This window comes from Erythrolamprus reginae, chromosome Z (genome assembly GCF_031021105.1).
Source record: "Erythrolamprus reginae isolate rEryReg1 chromosome Z, rEryReg1.hap1, whole genome shotgun sequence".
Classification (NCBI taxonomy): domain Eukaryota; kingdom Metazoa; phylum Chordata; class Lepidosauria; order Squamata; family Dipsadidae; genus Erythrolamprus; species Erythrolamprus reginae.
Window position 1 is genome coordinate 33046217 of NC_091963.1, and position 23382 is coordinate 33069598.

At 40.5% G+C, this 23382-nt stretch overlaps 1 protein-coding gene across 13 annotated transcripts in view; it reads left to right on the forward strand.

Annotated features, from left to right (window-relative positions):
* The window catches only part of KIAA1217 (KIAA1217 ortholog), a 261561-nt gene that overhangs the window by 224087 nt on the left and 14092 nt on the right, over positions 1-23382 (forward strand). For 12 of the 13 annotated variants that reach the window (XM_070727205.1, XM_070727209.1, XM_070727217.1 and 9 more), the window contains 5 exons: positions 6791-6966; positions 16225-16355; positions 17570-17717; positions 20963-21434; positions 22677-22848. In XM_070727205.1, the coding sequence (XP_070583306.1) occupies positions 6791-6966; positions 16225-16355; positions 17570-17717; positions 20963-21434; positions 22677-22848 (1099 nt within the window). The remainder of the gene's footprint in view (positions 1-6790; positions 6967-16224; positions 16356-17569; positions 17718-20962; positions 21435-22676; positions 22849-23382) is intronic. The other variant, XM_070727212.1, reaches the window with a different exon arrangement.

Below are 23382 nucleotides of genomic sequence, written 5' to 3' on the forward strand. Positions count from 1 at the left end.
AAAGAAGGCTAATGACCACATGACTGCAAGGAATATAAATCCATCCATTCATTCAAAAATGAAGAAGCCAAATGTCTTCCTGCAAAACCAAAAAGTCCAGTTGCCATTTTGAAAGATAGCACCCTGGAGACAACCATGATCTTGGATGACTGAGAACTTCCATAGACATTTTAAAGTGGGTCCATGACTGTTCGCCTTCTCCACTTGGCCGCACCTAATTGGTCCCTAGACTTCCGCCCCCAACCATTTGGGTGCTGCCTTTTCTCCTTTGCCCTTTTGACGAACGGGCTCAAAAGCCCATTCACCCTGGCCTTTGGGACGTCGGGGACACTTTGCTGCCAGCCAATCAAAAGAGCAAGAATCCCACCCCCTTCTTCATTCCTTCCTTTCCATTTGCCTCACCTGTGTGTGTGTGTGTGTGTGTGTGTGTGTGTGTGTGTGTGTGAAGCAGCCTTTTTAGGAGAAGGAATGGGAGTGGGTAGCCTCCTTCCTCCCCGTCTCCACCCCCATGTGCAGTGGTGTGTGTGTGTGTGTTTGTGTGTATGTGGCGGGATGGGAAAAGGAAGATGGAGTCTCTCCCCCGCCACATGTGTGCGGTGTGTGTGTGTGTATTTGGGGTGGCTGGATGGCACAAGATGGGTAGATGTTTTGCGTGTAGGCCAGTGATGGCAAACCTATGGCACAGGTGCCACAGGTGGCATGCAGAGCCATATCTGCTAGCACTTGAGCCGTTGCCCTAGCTCAGCCCCAACATGCATGTGTGTGCGGGCCAGCTGATTTTTGGCTTGCACAGAGGTTCTGGGAGGGTGTTTTTGGCTTCCAGAGAGCCTCCTGGGGGATGGAGGAGGGCATTTTTGCCCACCCCTGGCTCCAGGGAAGCCTTTGGAGCCTGGAGAGGGCAAACATGAGCCTCCTGAGCCCACCAGAAGATGGGAAACAGCCCATTTCCAGCCTCCAGAGGGCCTTCAGGGAGTGGGGGAAGCTGCTTTCGCCCTCCCCAGGCATTGAATTATGGGTGTTGACACTAGCGCATGTGCAGTAACGCATGCCCACGCTCTTTCGGCACCCGAGGAAAAAAAGGTTCGCCATCACTGGTGTAGGCTCTCTCTTTCGCTGGCTGGGCCGTCTTCCTGACTGCTCTTCCAAGACTTGTGAAGATTGCAACTGAAGACCATACCCTGCACTTGAAGAATATAGGTCTGATCTTTTATTAAAAGAAAAGAAAGAGGAGGGGGAGGGTTATGAGGAAGGAGCGATGTGGAGAAAGGCATTCGATAAAGCAATAAACAAGCTTGCTCTCTTTCGCGGGTGGCAATTCCCATAGGGATCCTTTCCCCTCCCCCATGCACCTGGCTGATCCTTTTTTGACATTTCCTCAGAAGTAAATGTAACCAGTCCCTGTCTCCATCCTCCTGTTCACACCCCCTTCTTCATTCCTCCCTCTGTTTCTCCCTCTTGTGTGTGTGGTGTGTGTGTTATGTGGGGTGGGGGGTTGGAGGTTGCACATGTAGGCTCACTCTCTCGCTGGCTGGACTGGCTCGATGGCTGCTCTTGCCTAGGCTTGTGAAGATTTTCAACTCAAGAGTATATCCTGCAGCTGAAGAGTATAAGTCTGATCATAAAATCAGCAAGACAAATCAGGTGGGGTGGAATGTCTGGTTGTTCTGATCTGCCTGGGTTTTTGCCTGACCCGAAAAATGCACCCTATGCACCTTGAATATCTCTCTCTCAACTCTTCAGTTGCAATCTTCGCAAGTCTACGTGTGCAACATCCACACACACCCCATGCCATCCTGCCACCCTATACACACACACACCGCACACATGGGGAGAGGGAGGGAGGAATGAATGAAGAAGGGGGCGGGAACAGGGGGACGGAGATGGAGACTGGTTAGGTTTACTTCTGAGGAAATGTCAGAAAAGGATCGGCCAGGTGCATTGGGTAGAGTGGTTGGGTGAGGATGCCACACAAGCTCAGGCAAAGTTGAGGGGAATGGAAAGGAAGGAATGAAAAGGGGGATGGGATTCTTGCTCCTCTGATTGGCTGGTGGTAAAGTGTCCCCTGTGTCCAAAAGGCCAAGGAGAACGAGCTTTTGAGCCTATTTGGCAAATTGGCCCAGAAGAAAAGGCAGTGTCCAAATGGTTGGAGGCGGAAGCCTTGGGATCAAACAGGTCCAGCTAAGAAGAGGAGTCGAACAATCCCATTCTGTCTTAAAGTACATGTTTTAAAGAATACAGTGAACTGTATGGAAAAGAACCTGAGATTCCTTTTTGCTTCAGAGATGTTGAAGTTAACACATTTCTCTCTCTTTTAGCATACTCTCTCTCCTGTGTTGCCTTGAGAAGGGCAGTATGAAAATCTAATAAATAAATACATAAATATGAATATAATGACATTTATTTAGTGATCCTTTATAGTGTACAAGTCTCTGTCTATATGCAGCCAGGGTTGATTCTAAGGACATGTGATTTCAGTATCCTTCATCACAAACAATAGAAGCAAGGAAGAATAGTTTGTACTGTTCTTTGGCCAAATGACAATGAAAACAACATGTAAATATTTATGGAAAAGGGCTAAAGGCATCTTAATGACCAGTAGGTTTCTTTTGAGTACAAAGCATTGGCCTTTTGTTTTGTTCTGGGATTGTTTATCTCATCTTTTGGTTTTGTGGACAGGGAGGGAGGGTGAGGTCATAAAAGTAGAAATACAAAAAGCAATAATTGCCTATCGATAGTGAGATTATTGCTTGGATCAGTAATCGGGTTAATGTGTAGCATAATTCAAAACCTCAGTCTCTGTTCATTGTATGAGAAAGAGGATTAAAATACAGTGGTACCTCTACTTAAGAACATAATTTGTTCCATTAACAGGTTCTTAAGTATAAATATTTGTAAGTAGAAGCAATTTTTCCCATAGGAATCAATGTAAAGGCAAATAATGTGTGCAAACCCATTAGGAAAGAAATAAAAGCTCGGAATTTGGGTGGGAGGAGGAGGAGGACAGTCGCTGCCCAGAGCAAAGGGAACGTTTCATTTCTCTGGGCACTGGCAGAGGTTTATTCCCTCTCCAAACGCCCAGAGAAAGGAAAATGCTTTGTTCACTCTGGACTGCCAAAGCCTCCTTAAGCACCACCAAAAGGTTTGTCTGGCAGCCCAGAGAAGCCCAAGGTGGCCAGGATTAAAGGGGGAATGGCAGGAAACTGGCCGGGCCTTCGTGCCGCTCTCAAATTTCCTTGTAAATTTTTCCGGGCTCGAGTTCTTAAGTAGAAAATGGACAAAAAAATCTTGAACACCCAGTTCTTATCTAGAAAAGTTCTTAAGTAGAGGCATTCTTAAGTAGAAGTACCACTGTACTTTCCCAATTCCCTTCGTCTAGCCCAGTGTTTCTCAACCTTGGCCACTTGAAGATATGTGGACTTCAACTCCCAGAATTCCCCAGCCAGCAAATGGTGGCTGGGGAATTCTGGGAGTTGAAGTCCATATATCTTCAAATGGCCAAGGTTGGGAAACACTGCTCTAGCCAACCTGTAATTGGCTGAGAAGATCAATAATGCTGCATCTGACAGCGATATCCAAAAGTAGAATAGAAGCAATAAAGAGGACTTACATAGTCAGAAAAGGTACATGATAATAAGCCTCTTCTACTTATGAGTTGATCAGTAAAAGCTTCAAGCTTATGTCTGTAATGAAGACAAGAATTATCTTCATAAAAGAGGGTGGTCATAAGTTGAGGTATCCATGTGACTGATCCAATTTTATGATATTTTTTGCAGTAGTTGTAAAGCAGCTATGACAGTCATTAAGTGAGTCGATATATTCCTATGGATATTTTTTGCTGAAAAATGGCTGAAAAGACTGGGTGGGGGTTTTTTGGGTGGTGGTGATTGTAAATTGAATTCAAAACAGTACAAAGCCCATAACTTCAGCCTGATGATGGTGAATGTGATTTCCCTGAAACATCACGGACACTCAAAATATTACACGGGGAAAAACCCGAACTCACAACAATCTCCCTCCCTCCCTCCCTCCCTCCCTCTCTCCCTCCCTCTCAATTTTTATTCAGACTAAGAATTGGAAGGAACCTCTCTCTGTCTCCCTCTACCCCCCTGCTTTAAGAAAGTGGCCCGACCCATTTGCAAAAAGAAGATAAGAGCAGCCTATCTTGCAGGATAGTTGGTTCCACCAAAGCATGCAATACTTTGGAGCCAAACCCCACCATTTGTAGCCAAACCTATTTTTACATGAAAGTGAGCTGCTGTGTGTCACCTTCCTTGGCCGAGTTTATGTAAAAGTCCGCTTGTTAAAAACGTTAAACCTCCAAAAGTTCTTCACCGATTTGTTTGAAATTTTGACACAGCGTTGCATTTGAATATGTGCGTTTTTATGTCAACCTTGGGGGTCTTGTAGTCCAACCCCCTTCTCAATTTGTATTCAGAATAACAGAATTGGAAGGAACCGTGGAGATCTTCTAGTCCAACCCCCTGCTCATTTTATTTTATTTATTTATTTTATTTATTATTTAGATTTGTATGCCGCCCCTCTCCGCAGAATCGGGGCGGCTCACAACGAAGTGAAACAATTTACAACAAATCTAAATTACAGTTTAAAAATATTTTAAAAACCCCATTTTCTAAACAAACATACAGACAGACATACCATTCATAAATTGTATATGCCCAGGGGAGATGTCTCAGTTCCCCCATTCCTGACGACAAAGGTGGGTCTTAAGGAGCTTACGAAAGGCAAGGAGAGTAGGGGCAGTTCTAATCTCCGGGGGGAGTTGGTTCCAGAGGGTCGGGGCCGCCACAGAGAAGGCTCTTCCCCTGGGGCCCGCCACCCGACATTGTTTAGTTGACGGGACCCGGAGAAGGCCCACTCTGTGGGACCTAATCGGTCGCTGGGTTTCGTGCGGCAGCAAACGGTCTCGGAGATATTCTGGTCCAGTGCCATGAAGGGCTTTAAAGGTCATTCAGAATAAAAGAGTTGAAAGAGAGCATGGTGACATTTGGACATCTCTGTCTCTGTCTCTGTCTCTCTCTCTCTCTGTCTCTCTCTCTCTCTCTCTCTCTCTCTCTCTCTCTCTCTCTCTCTCTCTGTGTGTGTGTGTGTGTGTGTGTGTCTGTCTCTGTCTGTCTGTCTGTCTGTCTGTGTGTGTGTGTGTGTCTGTCTGTCTGTCTGTCTCTCTCCCCCTCCCTCCCTCCCTCCCTCGAACTCTGGTTTCTAGACCAGCACCTTAATCCCTACACAAACTATCATGGAGCTGACCTTAGGCAGCATTACTATGTTTTGAAACTGTTAAGAGCTTACCAGAGAGAGAATAGAAGACCACAACGCACGTAAAAAAGAGCAAAGCCTTGATTACATGGTCGTGGCTTCCATTTTGATTACTTTGACCGATATGCATACTAAAATCTAATGCATGCTCGCTCTCTTGTTCTTGCTCTCACACACATTTTTCGTTTGATCCTTTCTGAATCTGCCTTCACTGCTTTCACATTCCAACTGAATGCCTGATTTATCAAAACAAACTACTCATTTGTGCCATCTTCAGGAAGAGGAGCCGCTTTGTGTTGTTAAGAGAGTAAAAATATTTTTGGATGCCTATTTGTATCTGTGTCTAAAATTGAATTGTAGAAAACTGTTGTGCAACACACCAGAGTGTAATAGATAAAACATCCTAAACCAGTGATGGCGAACCTAAGGCACGGGTGCCACAGGTGGCAGGTGGAGCCATATCTGCTGGCACGCAAGCTGTTGCCCTAGCTCAGCTCCAACGTACAGGTGTGTGCCGTCCAGCTGGTTTTTGGCTTGTACAGAGGCTTTGGGAGGGCGTTTTTGGTTTCCAGAGAGCCTCCGAGGGGATGGTAGAGGGTGTTTTTACCTTCCCCTGGCTCCAGGGAAGCCTTTGGAGCCTGGGGAGGGTGAAAGACAAGTCTACTGGGCCCACCAGAAGTTGGGAATCAGACTGTTTCCGGTCTCCAGAGGGCCCCTGAGGGGTGGAGGAAGCTCTTTTCGCCCTCCCCAGACATTGAATCATAGATGTGGGCACACGTGCATGCGCAATGGCGCACGTGCAGACTCTTTTGGCACCCAAGAAAAAAAAAGTTTGCCATCACTGTCCTAAACTGTTTTTCATGTAAAACTAATGATATTGTATCCACAGCTTATTCAACAAAAAATATTTTAAAAATCATTTTAAAAAACCACTAATATTAGTATTTTTAATCAATATTCTATTGAACACAGATTTATACTTTTTTTTTCAATATATATTTATTAAATTTTTCCATTTTTTTTAAAAAAGTACATAATCATATTTACAGATGAATCTACATCATATATACATTCCTATCGACATTGTCTTCTAATTACTTTTAGATTTCTTGATATTTTATTTCGATGTTTCTTTTGAGTTTCTTTTTTTTTGTCCATTGGTATCATTTTGTCCAGGTTTCATAATAGTCCGATTCTTTTCGATTATTAAGTTTCATTGTCAATCTGTCCATCTCTGCACAATTGTATATTTTCTTGATGATCCCATTGTCTTCAGGTATTTGCGGATTTTCAGATTTATACTTTATATATTAATAGCATTTGTGCTTATTTCTGCTTCCCATTTTTTTAAAAGTATGTAAGCATTGATAGGATCCTTTCTTTTTTTAAGTGTATTCAGCTGCAATATTGTTTATGCAAACCTGCTTCTGAGCAATGGAATATGTTGAAATAGGGTGGATATTAGGCAGGACAAATTGAGGCTGATTATTATTATATGTGTGTGTGTGTGTAACAGCTGCAGAATCAGGATACACTAAAAGCCATGATGAGGAATGCAGAATTGGAGATCAACCACAAAGTGATAGAAAGAGCAAAAAGATTGGAAGACCCTGCGCAGCGCCATCGCCACCTTATGGAGCAAGAAAGACAGAAGTATCTCCTTGAGACAGAAAGGATTATGAAGAGCTTATCGTAAGTGAAAGAAAATTCTTGATGGAAATTAGATATTATTTCATCAGCCTCTCACATAATTACTGAGGTTTGAGTAAGAGCACCGTGAAATCTGGAAAGGAAAGCATTTTCAGTTTCCCCCTTTGCTTAGACTCAAGTTATTATATTTTAATTTTTATATATTTATCACTTGTATATTATGGACTTATCCTTCAATTTCCCTAATTCTTTTTCGGACTTTGGGAAGGGGGAAAAAAGATTCTGTTTTTCTAAGGCTTTTTTTTAAAAGGCTTGCTCTAATCACTCAATCATTCTTTATTCTATTGTTACTCAGTGGATAAGACCAGTAGGGGGTTCTAAAACCCTTTGCTACCTGTTTGTGCACGCAAGATGCTTCCGCGCATGCACAAAAGTGTCTGGAACAGGCGGGCGGAGCACACCGCCTCCGGCACTATCAGTTCTTCAAACCAGGAGCAACCCACCATTGGATAAGACACAAAAATTACAGTTAAGATAAAGAAAAATATAATTGTCCTAAAATATCTGAAAAGGATTAGAGGAAACACTATATTATGCTATATACACTGGAAAACAACTGTGGTCAAGGAAACAAAATATTGGATTGATGTGATAATAACAATTTAAAGTAACACAATTCAAGAGGAAAGGATATTTTGTAAAGAATATAAATCCTGTTGAGCACCTGCATAGAGAGGGCAACACATACAATAATGTGATCCGTTGTTTCAATTATTCCTCCACTGCATGAACATAGTTTCTGTTCAAAAGAGATCTGTTCCTAGTTTAAGACTTGCTTTCTACAGAAGCTTTGGATGGGCAATAACTGAGTGATAGTTTTGAGGGAGCTATTTCCCCTTTCTCCATCAGTCTGCAACAGTTAATTGCCTCTAAAAAGGCTGGTTGCCTCTTTAAAAAGAATTCCTGTACTTCCTGGAGATGGAATGGAAGTGTGAGAAGCTGAAAAAACTATAGCATCCTACAGAGGGGAAGCTAAAACAAAAGCCATTCACAGACAACTTCGACTTGGTATTAGAGAGGGCTCACCTACATCCAGCCAGCTAGTACTGCCATTAAGAGAAATTCAAGAATTCTAACCCCCATTCATAATATATATTTTTTTTCTGCTTTGGGGCAAAAAATAAAAGCAATCTCTCTTCCATCCAACTGCAGGGGTGTGTGGACTTTTGTAGACCATAATGAAATATTTGTCTTTAGGTTGAGGTTCTACGCCACCCTGAGTCGCTTTGAGAAGGGCGACATAGAAGCCTAATAAATAAATAAATAAGTTTGAGATTAAACTTTTTTTATATTTTCTTCTGTCTCAGCAAGCAGAGTGAGTTTTGCTAATTAGCCTAAGGCAGTGATGGCGGACCTTTTAGACACTGAGTGCCTTAAATGTATGCACACAAATGCCCATACTGAAAGGTGCAAATGCATGTGTAAACACATGCAGGCGTGGACATGCGTGCCTGCACAGTTTGGGCACTTGGTGTCTGAAAGGTTCGCTATCACTGATATAGTGTATGGAAATACACAATACAGCGATACCTTATCTTACAAACTTTAATTGGTTCCAGGACTAGGCTCTTAAGGTGAAAAGTTTGTAAGACGAAACAATACTTCCCATAGGAATCAATGAAAATGTGTGCAAGCCCAAAATTCACCCCTTTTGCCAGCCGAAGCGCCCGTTAGGAAGGCTCCCCTCCATGTGAAACCCCACCTCCGGACTTCTGTGTTTTTACGATGCTGCAGGGGAATTCCAGCAGGGGAATCCCAGCATCGCAAAAACGACCGCTTCGCTGGCAACAGAAGTCCGGAAGTAGAGTTTCCCAGTGAAGGGAGCATCAGTGAAATTGCAGCATCAAAAAACACCGAAGTCTTCAAAACCCCACCTCCAGACCTCTGTGTTTTTGCGATGGTGCGATTTCACTGAGGCTCCCCTCACTGGGAAACCCCACCTCCGGACTTCCTTTGCCAGCGAAGCACCCGTTTTTGCGCTGCTGGGATTCCCCTGCAGCATCACAAAAACACGGAAGTCCAGAGGTGATGTTTCCCATGGAGGGGAGCCTCAGGGGAATCCAAGCAGCGCAAAAATGGGCGCTTCGCTGGCAACGGATGTCCGGAGGCGGGGCATCCCAGCGGTGGTGGGTTTGTAAGGTGAAAATAGTTTCTAAGAAGAGGCAAAAAAATCTTAAACCCTGGATTTGTATCTCGAAAACTGTGACGAGGCATTTGTAAGACGAGGTATCACTGTATTTGCATACACTGTATGCAAGAGGTAAGATCCTGTTCTTTCGTGAGCTTTTGTTTTGTTGTTTGCAAAGAAGCAGAAGCTCATGAAAGAAACACCATGGAGATCTAACCTGGGGCAATGGGAGGCTTGCCACCAGAGAGGGCTCTGCGTGCCATCTCTGGCACATATGCTATAGGTTCACCATCATCGGCCTAAGGGAAGAATTAAGGCTTTATGAAATGATATTCCACTATAAAAGTTCGCATGTAGGTGGGCAATAAGCACATTTTTTCAGATATTTTCCAATGAATTTTGACCACCCTGTATTTTACTCTTTTTATTACATGCATATGCATGCAAGCCATCAGTCTATTGTTGTGATTCAGCCTGAGGCTCCTCAGGGACCCGCTGGATCTCTGCCGGATCCATGCCCAGAGGAGGAGGACAGTGAACAGGAGGGGGAGGACCAGGCAGACGGGGGAGAGGAACGTCAGGAAGAGGAGGAGGGAGAGCAGCCTGAGACCCCCAGGGGGGGGGGCTCTCCCCAGCTAGTAGCCTGGATTCATTGGATGAAGACGCACAGGCTATAATAGACATGAGGCAGCGACGAGCAGCTCAAAGACGGGGCCAATTAGAAAGGTATTTCCATCCCTGAATTGTCAACAGCTGGGTTTGGGTGTGGTTCTCCTCAGCAGGGTTTAAAAGGCAGGCCCGCCCTTACAGTCTTGTGGAGAGTTAGCAATTGGGAGTCCTGTGACCTTGCTTCGATCCTCGGCGTCTCTGATCTTGGCTTGTGGCCTAGAAGCCTGGAAGACTTGGGGGAGGCGTGGGTTTTATTATCTCCAGCGTTGTTTTTGCCAGCAAGAATCCTGTTTTATTGCCTGGCCTTCGTGAAACCTCTGTGAAGCTTCATAGTGTTCCTGTCTGTAAGAACAGTTTTTGTTACCTGTGTTTGCTTTGAATTATATAAACTGCCTTTGCTTTTTACCAGTGTGTCTGGATACTCTTTTTGGTTGGTGTTGGCGTCTGGGAGGACCCAGACAGAACATCTATATTACTTACAGCTTTTACCAGGAGATGAATCAGAGTGTTAGAGAGCTCCAAGCTTATTTTGGATGTAGGGAAAAAACTATTATAAATGAAATGACTCAGGTGGCCTTGGGCAAGCAGCTCATTCTTAACCAATTGCCCATGGTCATTGAGAAATTTGCAGACACGAGAACATTCGTAATTAAAACAAATACAATTCTAACAAACCTAAACCTGTATGGACGGAAAATGTTGGAGGTAAGTTCTACAAAGTTACTAAGTAACTGCCATTGGCAGAAGCCCAAGTTTTTCTGACAAGAGGTTTTTTAAATATAATCTATTGATCTCTTGGTATTGGCTGGTTCAATAGACTGAAATACTTTTCAGACAAGATCATCACCTTTACTGATTAAACTGCATTGAAATCTATAATATTTCTTAGCAAATATTTTTCCACCTGTATGTTTTGCTAGTTAATCTTTAAGTAATTGCTTGAACCATTCTTCCTGATTTAAAGGTAGCTCTCTGTGTTTAACAGTTTCTTTAATTACAAAAATTATTATAAGGCACATCTGTTGCTCCCATTCTTGTCATAATGCCTACAAATAGGCTTGGAATAATTGAAGATACATTACACAAAACATTTCTCACTTCAGTATGCTGTAAAACTATCTAACCACTATGTTTATCAACCCAGCTACCTTCTAAATATACTGGTTGGGATATATCAATTAATCACAGGTTCCCTTAGTTTTGAGAATTAGATAGATTAGGACTTTTCTCTAAACCTGTGAAATTAATTGGTTTGAATAGTTAGCTCAGATTCATGTTTTGAGACCTGTGAGTATATAGGAACCAGGGTTTTGCTGGTGTACATTTAGCATTGCAACCATTAATTCCATAAAACGTATCTAGAGAAACTGGAAATGGTTGACGTAGGCATAAATGTACTCTAGAGCAGGCATGTCAAACACATGGTCTGAATAGGCGTTGCCCAACCCAGCCCTGCAAGGACAAAAAAAAATCCTGATGTGTCCCAATATAGCCTGTGATGAGATTGGATTTGACATCCCTGTTCTAGAGCTTTCATGAATGAAAGCCCTGTATATTGAGATCAATTGAGTGAGATAGATAGAAGTTTGGAAAAATCATAATGAAATCAATTTAGAGTTAAGTTGCCAACTGTTTAAATCTACAGTGTTCCCTCGATTTTCGCGGGTTCAAACTTCGCGAATAGCCTATACCACGGTTTTTCAAAAAATATTAATTAAAAAATACTTCACGGTTTTTTTCCTATACAGTGTTCCCTCGCTTTTCGCGGGGGATGTGTTGCGAGACCGCCCGCGAAAGTCGAATTTCCGCGAAGTAGAGATGCGGAAGTAAATACACTATTTTTGGCTATGAACAGTATCACAAGCCTTCCCTTAACACTTGAAACCCCTAAACTGCAATTTTCCATTCCCTTAGCAACCATTTAGATTATTACTCACCATGTTTATTTATTAAAATTTATTTTTAAAAATATTTATTAAAAGCAGACAAAAGTTTGGCGATGACATATGACGTCATTGGTTGGGAAAAACCGTGGTATAGGGAAAAAACCCACAAAGTATTTTTTTATTAATATTTTTGAAAAACCGTGGTATAGACTTTTCGCGAAGTTCGAACCCGCGAAAATCGAGGGAACACTGTGCCACGGTTTTTCCCACCTGATGACGTCATACGTCATCACCAAACTAATAATTTTTGCAAATAAATAACAAAAAAAATAATTATTGTTAATAAACAATTATGCTTATAAATATCAGGATCACTAAGTGTCTTATTCAATGGTGAGTACCAGTAATAATGGTGAGTAAATGGTTGTTAAGGGAATGGGGAATGGTAATTTAGGGTTTTAAAGTGTTAAGGGATGGTTTGTGATACTGTCCATAGCCAAAAATTGTGTATTTATTTCCGCATCTCTACTTCACGGAAATTCAACTTTCGCGGGCGGTCTCAGAACGCATCCCCCGCGGAAATCGAGGGAACACTGTATATATATTTGTAGCTATAATTGAGAGTCATGACATCTTCTCTTCTAAAACTAATGCTAAAGCCTAACTTTAGCCAGGAGACACAAAAAATTCTAAATCTTGGTTTACATTAGTTCTCTGTTCTGGGCCCTTTCTGAACCCGTGACAATAGCTACAAGGTCTGCTTGAACGTGTTCTGTTCTCCTCACAAGATTCTATGTCAGAGAGGGAATTATGGAAATTTATTTATTTATTATTTATTTATTTATTATTTGGATTTGTATGCCGCCCCTCTCCGAAGACTCGGGGCGGCTCACAACAAGTGTAAAACAAATCATAAATAATTCAATTAATTAAAATATTTAAAGATTTAAAAAACCCCATATACTAACAGACACACACACAAGCATACCATGTATAAATTAAATGTGCCCAGGGGGAGATGTTTAGTTCCCCCATGCCTGACGGCAAAGGTGGGTTTTGAGGAGTTTACGGAAGGCAGGAAGAGTAGGGGCAGTTCTGATCTTCGGGGGGAGTTGGTTCCAGAGAGTCGGTGCCACCACAGAGAAGGCTCTCCCCCTGGGGCCCGCCAACCGACATTGTTTAGTTGACGGGACCCGGAGGAGGCCCACTCTTTGGGACCTAATCGGTCGCTGGGATTCGTGCGGCAGAAGGCGGTCTCGGAGATATTCTGGTCCGATGCCATGAAGGGCTTTAAAGGTCATAACCAACACTTTGAATTGTGACCGGAAACTGATCGGCAGCCAATGCAGACTGCGGAGTGATGGTGAAACATGGGCATACCTGGGCAAGCCCATGACTGCTCTCGCAGCTGCATTCTGCACGATCTGAAGTTTCCGAACACTTTTCAAAGGTAGCCCCATGTAGAGAGCATTACAGTAGTCGAACCTCGAGGTGATGAGGGCATGAGTGACTGTGAGCAATGAGTCCCGGTCCAGATAGGGCCGCAACTGGTGCACCAGGCGAACCTGGGCAAACGCCCCCCTCGCCACAGCTGAGAGATGGTTTTCTAATGTGAGCTGTGGATCGAGGAGGATGCCCAATTTGCGGACCCTCTCTGAGGGGGTCAGTAATTCCCCCCCCAGGGTAATGGACGGACAGATGGGATTGTCCTTGGGAGGCAGAACCCACAGCCACTCCGTCTTATCCGGGTTGAGTTTGAGTCTGTTGACACCCATCCAGGCCCCAACAGCCTCCAGGCACCAGCACATCACTTATTGGTGCATATGTCTGGGGTACCTCAAATTAAAGAAAGTTCTTACAATTAATTTTACCTATAAGTGAATGGGACATATATATTAAGTCAGAAAGATTTTTATAAGGTTTTGGACAGTGTTCTGTCGGGCTGTCTGGTAGACTCCTCCCAAAAATTCACAGGTACAAATTTCAGACACACACACGTTTAAAAATTCAAAACAATGTTCTTTATAATGAAAATTCACTTAAACTAAGCCCTCTTTTGGTATAGCAAAAAGCACTCGTCTCCAACCAAACTGGTAATTTGTACAAGTCCCTTATCAGTTCTGTGATACTTAGCTTGCAGCTGTGAGGCAATTCACAGTCCTTCTTCTTTCACAAAGTGAAACACACTTTGCTCTGGTTTAGTTTCAATGTGGGGAAAAATCAGCACACAAAAGGTCAAAGTCAGTAAAGCAGTCACGAAACGCAAGGATCAGATAATCCTCCACAATGGCCAAACCCACAGGCTGCTATTTATAGCAGCCTCACTAATTACCACAGCCCCACCCAACAACAGGTGGCCTCATTTTCTTTGATAATAATCTCTCAGTTGTTGTTCCCTATGCATCACTCTCTGCATGCGTGGCTGTATCATTAACTCTTGTTCTGAATCCAAGGAGGAGCTAGATAATTGATCTCCTTCTGAGCTGTCTGCCACACTCTCCTCCTCCCTGTCACTCATGTCTTCTTGGTCAGAGGAGCCTTCATCATCAGATTCCACCAGGGGCAAAACAGGCCTGCAGCATGTGGATGTCTCCCCCACATCCACAGTCCTTGGGGCAGGAGCTGGGGCAGAGCTAACCACAACAGACAGTAATCCAAAATCTGTAAAGGTTGGGTCCCTAAATCTTGTGTGATCAAAAAAACTTTAGGAATTTGGCTGCAGATCTCTGAAAAACAACATGTTGGTTGTTTTTCTTTTCCAAAAAGAAGGAAGTATAGAGAAAAAGAATTTCTGAAGTCTTAGCAATCCTAGCTGTCATTTCAATGATTTAATCCCAGCATTGTTTTGTCTGGTGCCATCCTTGACTGCCAAAAAGAAAGAAAACAAGTTGTACCTGCCTTTACCTTAAAAAAAGCCCTCTTGAAAAAACTTTAATTGCTATGTGAAATTTCCATTTCATTATAGAATTTAGTTTGGTTGGCTTTTCATGTCAACTAATCTTTCTCTATTTTTTTCCTATTCTTTCGTCCCTCTGTCTACTGTTTTTTTGTGTAGTGGGAACATTTACATTAAAAATAATAATACTGTATTGCAACATTAATGTACCTCAGTGCACTAATTAAGTTAATACTAGGTAATATCAATAATGGAGATAGCACATTATTATAAATGAACATGAACTGGAAGAATAAATTATTCGGATAGCTATCTAAGAGTGATAGCTATTAAACCAACCAATTTTTCTCTTCAGCTTTGTAAAATTCTGGTACTCTACTGTTTATCTATCTTGGAGTTCACATGTTTCATATTATTTCCTTTGAATGAAAGTAAAATTAATTTTCCATGAATCCAGTTTACTCCTTAACAAGCTCCCTAAAACAATTAAATATACTGGAATGTGCATATTTAAGAGGTTTAAATCCTCTTGAATTTAGATGGATTAATTCAACTTAAGCTGCCCATGACTTGAGCAATGAAATTCACTCAATATTTTTATTTTTTGCGGCTTCAGTCTGCTTGCCGCATGGTAACCAATCACAACAAACCTTTCATTTGAACCAACGGACATAACAGAATGATTCATGGATGCTAGAACAGATTGGCTGTGTTTACACAATATGTTTACCTGGATCAGTTAAAGAATCTTGTATCTATTTTCACACACAAGTGAAACTAGATTAGTTTTCATTTGGGTTTTACCTTTAGCATCATATACAGATCCATCCTCCGTGACCAATTTATGTTTCTACTTTGCAGTTTTAAATTTCATTTATCGAGCTTCAGACAAACACACACACAACCACCAGTTCTTTAATGATGCCATCTGTCTTACCCTGGAAAATGGAAAAGTGTTGGGCACTTGCTGCCATTAGTGGTTGTTGTTTAGACGACATCTTTGCTTTTTGGTTCTGTTTCCATTAAAGCTTTACTTTTGAACAATAAATGTCCAATTATTCTGACAGGCACAGAATTATGTATAATTCTCCCAAGTTAGTAGTCTTCCCCACCTTTCTTTTTTGTTATTCTTGTCTTCCAAGTTATGATCTAGTTTAAAATACACATTTTTTCTTAGTCAGTGCAGTATTTTTGATGAAAAAGTTTATCAGCGATTCATAAGTTTAGGTATCCGTATATTAAATACCTGTACAAATGTACAAACTGTAGCAGGGTTGAAAGGTAAGGAGCAGAGCTGAACATGATTTTTTATGAAGTTAAGCCTGTATGATAATAAAGTAAATATATAGTATTTGACATTAAAGTATTAATTATGTCTTTCTCTAGCTTTGTTTATATCAGTATATCCAATCTGGTATTGTCCAGAATGTTGGATTTCAATTCCTATAGTTCTCCACCTTTGACAATGCTACCTCAGAAGTATAGACGATAAAATCCCAAAACATATGAAAATAGATAGGATATAAAACATTTTAATGCAATATTCTGACGTAGAAAAACAAGAATTTCTAACTTAGGAATGGAAACTAGAAACATTCCAATTTATTTTATCAGTCTGTTAAGATGTCCTCACATCCAATTCAATTCTTCTACTTTTCCAGTGAGCTAGAAAGATTTGTTGAAGATCTGAAGAAGGAATCTTTGACATCTAACAGAACAGTAACACTGAAAGATGTTGAAGATGGAGCTTTCCTCTTGCGGCAAGTTGGAGAGGCAGTTGCCACCCTCAAAGGTGCCTTTAGGTTTTTTCCCCTTTGATTTAAGTATCTAACTAACATTGCCTTCTTCTGCTCCATTTTTCACCAAGTGCATTGGAAGTAGGTTTTAGTGAGGTCAGAGGGACTTAGATCCAAAGTCCATGTGCCTAGGCCTGGGACATGGATCTTAGAACTGAGTTAGTTTTGAGGGTGGATTAAGGTGAGGAAAGCTCAAGACCTACTTCTGTGCTAGGAAATTGAAGCTAGGATAATGAACTGGAGTTGGCAACCTGTTTCTCCTAACCTTGGCAACTTTAAGTCATGTGGACTTCAACTCCCAGAATTCCCCAGCAAGGTTAAGAAATAGGTCACCCTACTAGTTCTACCTGCTCCAGATTGATACTATTTACTGCATATTGATTTCTCATTCCAGCTAGACAAGGTTCAGTGCATGCTTGTATATCTACTGTATGTATACATGTGAATAGCTCTCTCTTGCATTCTGATATGATTTAAACTGGAGTAATGCTGTTTTTAATCACTTCCCTCCTTGCCCCTTTCACAGTATTCTACTTCAAGAGTAAAAAGAAAAGCTCTTTATATATTCTACTAAGTTAAGAAAAGTTAAGAAATGTTTGCTAGGTAATTTGTAAGATAAAGTAACACTGAATTTATTAGGCATTGTGCTCTCTTTTCACCCCAAACCATTTTTTCTACCAAATACTTGTACATGTAGATTCAAAAACTGGATTTTTCCTCTCCTACCCCCTCTTTTTTTTTACTATTTGAATAATGACCCATGCCTCTAAAACCTGGCTGGGTCAACACATGATAGTAAGCTAAACTACAAATATTGTAGTTTTCTTTATTGCTTTTTGACCCATATATGCTTCCTTGATTCTAAATAGCTCAAGAAATAACACAAGCTCCCCCCTCATTTTAATCCTTGTCACATTATTTTGAAAGCCTTTAGTTTGAAAAAGAATAAGTGAACTAAAATGATCCAATGAGTGCCATGTTGAATGGGCTTGAACTTGGCTACTTCTAGTCCCAGTCCAGTATGCTAACCACTAGACAATACTGTCTGAACATACTAAAATAAAATAATATGATTTACTATCTAAATTTAATGACTGAAACCAATTGGTTTATAATTTATTCTACAACTCAGTTGGCAAAGTGACAATTTCAGCGTGAACTTTGTCCATCTTGCATTTCAGAAGTGATTCATGGGCTCTTATTTCCACAGGTGAATTTCCAACACTGCAGAATAAAATGAGAGCCGTTCTCCGTATTGAGGTGGAGGCTGTGAGATTTTTAAAAGAAGAACCTCATAAACTAGATCTTTTACTGAAGAGAGTCCGGAGCATGACAGAGATCCTGACCACACTTCGGAGGTGATACTTTTTTAAGATACTCCAACCTATTGAAGTTTATGCCATTCATACATCCAACATCATAATACTCCAGAAAGAAAGTGGACATTTTCAAAATCTGTGCAATTACAATATTCCTTACCTACAAAAATTAAAAGTCTAGGACAGGGGCAGGCAAAGTTGGCTCTTCTATGACTTGTGGACTTCAATTCCCAGAATTCCTGAGCCAATCATGCTAGCTCAGGAATTCTGGGAGTTGAAGTCCACATGTCATGGAAGAGCTAACTTTGCCTACCTCTGGTCTAGGAAAGTAAGAAATTGGTATGATAGCCAATCCTGAAGCAGAACCCTCTTTGCAAACATTTTATCAGTTAGTTTTAGTATGACTTAGAAAGGTAAAATCAATTTTATTTAAGGAAGCTTTATTATTGTTGTTGTTTATTTATTTATTTATTTATTCAATTTTTATGCCGCCCTTCTCCTTAGGCTCAGGGCGGCTTACAACATGTTGTTGCTGTTGTTATTATCATTATATTATCATTATTATTATCATTATTATCATTATTATCATTATTATCATTATTATCATTATTATCATTATTATCATTATTATCATTATTATCATTATTATCATTATTATCATTATTATCATTATTATCATTATTATCATTATTATCATTATTTCTAGGCCGCCCTTCTCCGAAGACTCAGGGTTTTCTTCTCATGAATCTAATTGGTTAGGATCGGCCCAAATTATGCTATTCAGTTCTTAGCTATTTTTATTGCCCCTAAGGGATTAATTAACCCAGTGGAATTGGGTTATTTAAGGATACTTTATCTAAGGTGCAAAACTCTGTTCCTAGACTGCAACAAAATCACATAGAAACTCCTGTTTGATCCCATCCACTGGAGATCTGGATGCTTCCACTCAGAATACAGCAGCCATAATGTAAATTCATACTGGCCTCTGTTAGATTTTATTGTTAATGGTGCCCCAAATGGAGAACTAGAAAAAAATGAAGGCATAATGTCCTAGTTAAGAGCCCATTTAAAACCTCACAAATATCTCAAATATCATTACACCAGGCTGCTAAGAGTTTGCACTTCCTACCACATCCTGGTCCAACTAGCTAGATCAGAGATCTTCAAACTTGGCAACTTTAAAGCTTAACTTCAACTCTGAAAATTCTCCAGCCAGTCGGCTAGAGAATTCTGAGAGTTGAAGTCCTTGGGTCTTAAAGTTGCAAAGTTTGGGGATCCCTGATCTAGATCCTTAACTCTCCCATTACAGGTATCTTCTTTATCCAAAGCTCAGAAAAAAAAATGTAACAAATTGTGGGGTGATCCTGAAATTAGAAGATGTTGTTATTCCAATTATGGAGATTTGTTTTTTACGTGTTACACCACCTTATGTTTTCAACCTACTTGTATAATCTATGTTTCGGAACATGGTCAGAGTTTACTACCGGGAACATAATTTCAGAAAGATAATTTGGGCCCCAAGTTGATGAACAAGTTGATGATAGTGCTGTTCAGGTTCTTCCTGCTCTTTTTCCTTCCTTTAAACACTGTCCTCCCAATTTTCAACCTTGAAGGGCGGAGGTTCATGGTGCAGGGTAAGCAAGAGCTAGTTTCTTTTTTAAAAGGTATTGTGGGTTCGGTCTGCAAATCTGAGCTAATCGTTTGAACTCACCTCTCAGAATAACCCTTCATTGAGTTAGGCCATTGTTTCAAAAAAATGTGAAATATTTCTTTCAAAATAAAAGGGGTTTCCCCCCCCCCTCTTCAGGATCTTTAACAAAGGGATCAGCTTGTGAGATAGTTTGGATATATTTTACCACTTAAAAAAATATATCTTTGTCGTAACAAACCTGAATCAGTTTGCTGAAAATATCTAGCCACAGAGCTGAGGATTAAACAACTTGAAGATTACATTAAGGCTTGTTTTTATGGTTTTTATTACCCCTACATTAAAAAAGAAAATTTATTTATTTGTTTGTTTGTTTGGTTGGTTGTTTATTATTTATTTATTAATTTTTTATTTATTTTTTATTTATTTGATTTGTATGCCGCCCCTCTCCGTAGACTCGGGGTGGCTAACAACAGTGGTAAAAACAACATGCAACAATCCAATACTAAAACAGCTAAAAACCCTTATTTTAAAAACCAATCATACATACAAACATACCATACATAAATTATAGAAGCCTAGGGGGAAAGAATATCTCAGTTCCCCCATGCCTGACGGCAGAGGTAGGTTTAAAGGAGCTTACGAAAGGCAAGAAGGGTGGGGGCTATTCTAATCTCTGGGGGGAGTTGGTTCCAGAGGGCCGGGGCCGCCACAGAGAAGGCTCTTCCCCTGGGTCCCACAAAACGACATTGTTTCGTTGACAGGACCCAGAGAAGGCCCACTCTGTGGGACCTAACTGGTCGCTGGGATTTGTGCGGCAGAAGGCGGTTTCGCAGATATTCTGGTCCAATGCCATGAAGGCTTTATAGGTCATAACCAACACTTTGAATTGTGACCGGAAACTGATCGACAACCAATGCAGATTGCGGAGTGTTGGTGTAACATGGGCATATTTAGGGAAGCCCATGATTGCTCTCGCAGCTGCATTCTGCACGATCTGAAGTTTCTGAACACTTTTCAAAGGTAGCCCCATGTAGAGAGCATTACAGTAGTCGAGCCTTGAGGTGATGAGGGCATGAGTGACTGTGAGCAGTGACTCCCGATCCAGATAGGGCTGCAACTGGTGCACCAGGCAAACCTGGGCAAACGCCCCCCTCGCCACAGCTGAAAGATGTTTCTCCAATGTGAGCTAAAATAGATGCATCAATCACTCACAGGGCTTTCTTAAACATATCAATATCACATCTGGGTTGCGAAAGATGTAGATGTTAACCTCACATCTTCTTTTACAGCCATGATCAGCACTGTTCTCAGACATTTTTTTTAATGCAACTTTAGGCTCCAGGAAAAAAAAAATCATTCTTGTTTTACCAAGAGCCGTAAAAGCCATGACCTAGGGAAGTAACAATCCAACATAGCTGCAGGGCACTAATTTGAAAAAAAATGCATTGCATTTTTATAATCCTTATGATTATTTTTAGGGGGGGAGGAGAAGGGAATTAAATGGCTTGACACAAGTTAGCTAGTTAGAGGATAACTGGATAAATAGACATAATCAGAGGGAACCTTTTTTTTAAAAAAAGACTTTGAGAGACTGCTAGCTATACTTCACAGGTTGTCGACCTCTTTTTTCCAGGCATGTTACAGATAGTTTGCTCAAAGGTGTAGATCCATCACAAGCTGCCCAATATCATGCAATGGAGAAGGCCACTGCAGCAGAAGTTCTGAAAAATCAAGAAGAAGCCACCAACAGCCAACAGCAGAATGTTGCTGAATCCGTAGCCGAAGTGTCTATTAAATCTGAAATGATTCCAGTCTCTACTGTGACAGTACATCACGCACAAAGCTCTCCGGTGGTCACCCATCAGTCACAGCATTCATTCACATTGGTCAGTCAAGTCCCAAATGCTCCTCTGACCAATAGCCCAGGGCCAGCTGCAGCTACATCAAGCTCTCCAACATACATGGAATCAACAACGACCACAATCAATACCCAGCAAATACAGGTGCCTCACTCACCCCCTGTTACTGTGAACAACAACATGCAGAGTCTTTTTATTGAAGAACTTCACAATGCCAGTACAAGGAACAGAGCTCTCTCGATTGAGGTATTCTGTGCATTTCAAAGCGGAGAGCTGCATAATATTAATATTACTATAATATTAATAATATTATTCTGGGCTTGATCTGAAGAGACCAAATAATTATGATAATTATGCATGATCTTAAACTTCATGTACTTAATGTTTGGAATCTCTAATAGAATATATAGTATCCACATGATATTTATTCATTTTTGTTTCAAAATGTTTTTTTTTTAAATGCAAAAAGTGGTTTGTTCTAGTGTGCAGCTTTCTTTGGCACAATCATTTTGCATGTTTTAAATAGTTATACGGTTTTTTAAAAAATATATTTTTAATTCAATCTTTGTTGCCTAGAAAACATGTCTACAAAGCCACCAACAGTAAGGATCATCTTTAATAAATTATCTTTTTAGTCCTTTTTTTAAAAATATATTTTTATTATTTTTGGATAAAAAATACAAAACATTACAAACAAACATGGAAAAGCCAGACAAAACACCTAACATAAAAAGGAGCTACAATTGCTCTGCTCAGAATAGAAGTAAAAACTATTTATAGATTAGATCAATTCAGAGGAATAAACCCATCTATTTACTAAACTCTATCTAAGAACATTTCAATCTAAAAAGAAAAAAAAGAAAAAATTAACTATTATTTTAACATCACTAAGCATTTTTTTTATTCCACCAGATGTAAACTCTCTGCCAGAATTTATAAAATTCTGATTCTTCTTGATTATTCCTAATGTATGCATTTCTATACAAACATTTTTCATATGTATTTTATGTCCATATTTCCCATATATCTAACATTAGTTGAGATTGTATGCATGCATCTTTTCCCAGTATATAAGATATAAACCAAGAGCAATGGATATTAGTCAATATTGAGCATTAGTGGCAAAGCCCTTATAGGGAAATGACAAACAACTCTACCTGAGTTTGTTCCTTGTGATTCAAACCCTAGTGAGGACTTTACTCACTAACTATTGGTCATCAGCAACCTGTACCAGAGTCATACTTCACAAAGGTTACCGTTTGTAGCCTTCCCTTTCTTGAGAAGCTGGCACACAGAACTGTCTGATGCAACATCAAAGAGGTCTGTTTGAACCATCTTTTTGAACAGTATCTACTGACAGGTGGATAACATTTTACCCCATGGTCAGCATATTCAGAAAGAGCAGGAGAATTCAGGGCAACCCTCCCTATTTGCTTCATGCAGCGCAGAATTCAAAATATGATTAGGATTTGCTGTCTTTCTTTATAGAAAGCAGAGAAAAAATGGGAAGAGAAAAGGCAAAATTTGGATCACTACGATGGGCAGGAATTTGAAAAACTCCTAGAAGAAGCACAAGCAAACATTATGAAGTCAATCCCAAACCTTGATATACCTTCACAGGCAGCTGTCTCATCCAAAGCAGATGCAGCACAAGTATCTGGTAATTAAAGTTTATTTCTCTCTGTAGAAAACACCTGTGACACACTATTAGAAGAAAATGAATTCAAGCAGGAGTTCTCACCTAGTTGTAGAGTCTGAATTAGACATAGTAGGAGAGGGAGAAAAGGAAAGCAAAAGCATAGAGACAAGTGTACACAAGAAAAGTTAACATGGTGGCAGTGGTGATGTAATCAAAATTCCTCCTGCTTTGTCCTTTTTTTTCACCCAACTCTTCAGATATAACTGAACAACCTTAAAGTTGTTCAGTTCTTATACCAGTCAGCTCTAATTCAGCTAAATGTTTGTTGATCTTGTCAACATTAACTAGAATGAAAATGCTACAATACAAATTTTTGCTCTTCCATCTTGTTTAGCTTTGGTTTACTGCTGGCCTTCATCAGCATTTAAAAAAATGTATTTCACCAAAAAACAATTAGCAAATTTCCTTGTTAAGATTTCTATCTTGCCTATCAGATGTAGAAAAAAAAAGATGGATTACATAATTCTAAACTTGAAGCAAGAGTCTGTCTTGCAA